A 1729-nucleotide genomic window follows, 5' to 3' on the forward strand; every position below is an offset into this window, starting at 1 on the left:
GCTACGACAAGCTGAGCGCGCTACGCTACTGCTACGACAAGCTGAGCGCGCTACGCTACTGCTACGACAAGCTGAGCGCGCTACGCTACTACTACGACAAGGTGAGCGTGCTACGCTACCGCTACGACAAGCTGAGCGCGCTATGCTACTGCTACGACAAGCTGAGCGCGCTACGCTACTACTACGACAAGGTGAGCGTGCTATGCTACCGCTACGACAAGGTGAGGGCGCTACGCTACTACTACGACAAGGTGAGGGCGCTACGCTACTACTACGACAAGGTGAGCGTGCTATGCTACCGCTACGACAAGCTGAGCGCGTTTCGCTACTTCTACGACAAGTTGAGGGCGCTATGCTACCGTTACGACAAGCTGAGCGTGCTACGCTACTACTACGACAAGGTGAGGGCGTAATGCTACCGCTACGACAAGGTGAGGGCGCTACGCTACTACTACGACAAGGTGAGCGTGCTATGCTACCGCTACGACAAGCTGAGCGCGTTGCACTACTACTACTACTACGACAAGGTGAGGGCGCTATGCTACCGTTACGACAAGCTGAGCGTGCTACGCTACTACTACGACAAGGTGAGCGTGCTATGCTACCGCTACGACAAGGTGAGGGCGCTACGCTACTACTACGACAAGGTGAGCGTGCTATGCTACCGCTACGACAAGCTGAGCGCGTTGCGCTACTACTACGACAAGGTGAGGGCGCTATGCTACCGCTACGACAGGCTGAACGTGCTACGATACTACTATGACAAGGTGAGGGCGCTACGCTACTACTATGACAAGGTGACCGTGCTATGCTACCGCTACGACAAGCTGAGCGCGCTGCGCTACTGCTACGACAAGGTGAGCGCTCTACGCTACTACTACGACAAGGTGAGCGCGCTATGCTACTGCTACGACAAGCTGAGTGCGCTATGCTACTGCTACGACAAGCTGAGCGCGCTATGCTACTGCTACGACAAGCTGAGCGCCCTATGCTACCGCTACGGCAAGCTGAGCGCGCTGCGCTACTACTATGACAAGGTGAGCGTGCTATGCTACCGCTACGACAAGCTGAGCGCGNCAGTATCTTCATCTCCTCCTCTTCCTCACTGGAGACCAGCGGCTGGTTCTAAGGGAAACTGAAAACCCAGTTCTAGAAGAACCCGGCCAGGAATGAGATAAATATAATAAAATGTTTAGTGATGAAACTAATAATCAACTGAATAGTTTACATGCAGCATCCTGTGTTTACTGGCCGTTGACGGGTTCTGGTCTGATCAGAACGATGCCATACTCGGTTCTGGTTGAGTTCTGATCATGCTGCTGCTGTTCTGGTTCTGGTTCATTTCTGGCTTCTAAAGAGTCCAACTCTATTTTGCCCTTAAACCAGCGACTCTGGTTCTGGACTGGTCCATCTCTGACATCTCTCTCTGCTCCCCCAGCTTTGGACCCGTCCATCACACTGTGGCAGTTCCTGCTGCACCTGCTGGAGGACCAGCGCCAGCGCCACCTGATCTCCTGGACCGGCGAGGACGGAGAGTTCAAGCTGCTGGACGCAGAGGAGGTGGCCCGCCTGTGGGGGCTGCGCAAGAACAAGCACAACATGAACTACGACAAGCTGAGCCGCGCGCTGCGCTACTACTACGACAAGGTGAGCGAGCTATGCTACTGCTACGACAAGGTGAGCGAGCTATGCTACTGCTACGACAAGGTGAGCGAGCTATGCTACTGCT

The 1729-nt window shown here is 54.8% G+C and overlaps 1 protein-coding gene and 1 long non-coding RNA gene across 4 annotated transcripts in view; one reads left to right on the forward strand and one right to left on the reverse strand.

Moving 5' to 3' along the window:
* elk1 (ETS transcription factor ELK1) overlaps positions 1-1729 on the forward strand; it is an 11140-nt gene that overhangs the window by 4288 nt on the left and 5123 nt on the right. For all 3 annotated transcript variants that reach the window (XM_016667023.1, XM_016667024.1, XM_016667025.1), the window contains one exon: positions 1439-1647. In XM_016667023.1, coding sequence (XP_016522509.1) covers positions 1439-1647 — 209 coding nt within the window. The remainder of the gene's footprint in view (positions 1-1438; positions 1648-1729) is intronic.
* Positions 470-922, reverse strand: LOC107834973 (uncharacterized). Its single transcript, XR_001660797.1, has 3 exons — positions 882-922; positions 642-677; positions 470-491 (listed from the first exon to the last, which is right to left on the reverse strand). It is a non-coding gene; the product is annotated as an uncharacterized LOC107834973 (long non-coding RNA).

This window comes from Poecilia formosa, unplaced genomic scaffold, assembly GCF_000485575.1.
Source record: "Poecilia formosa unplaced genomic scaffold, Poecilia_formosa-5.1.2 Scaffold875, whole genome shotgun sequence".
In the NCBI taxonomy this organism is placed as follows: Eukaryota; Metazoa; Chordata; class Actinopteri; order Cyprinodontiformes; family Poeciliidae; genus Poecilia; species Poecilia formosa.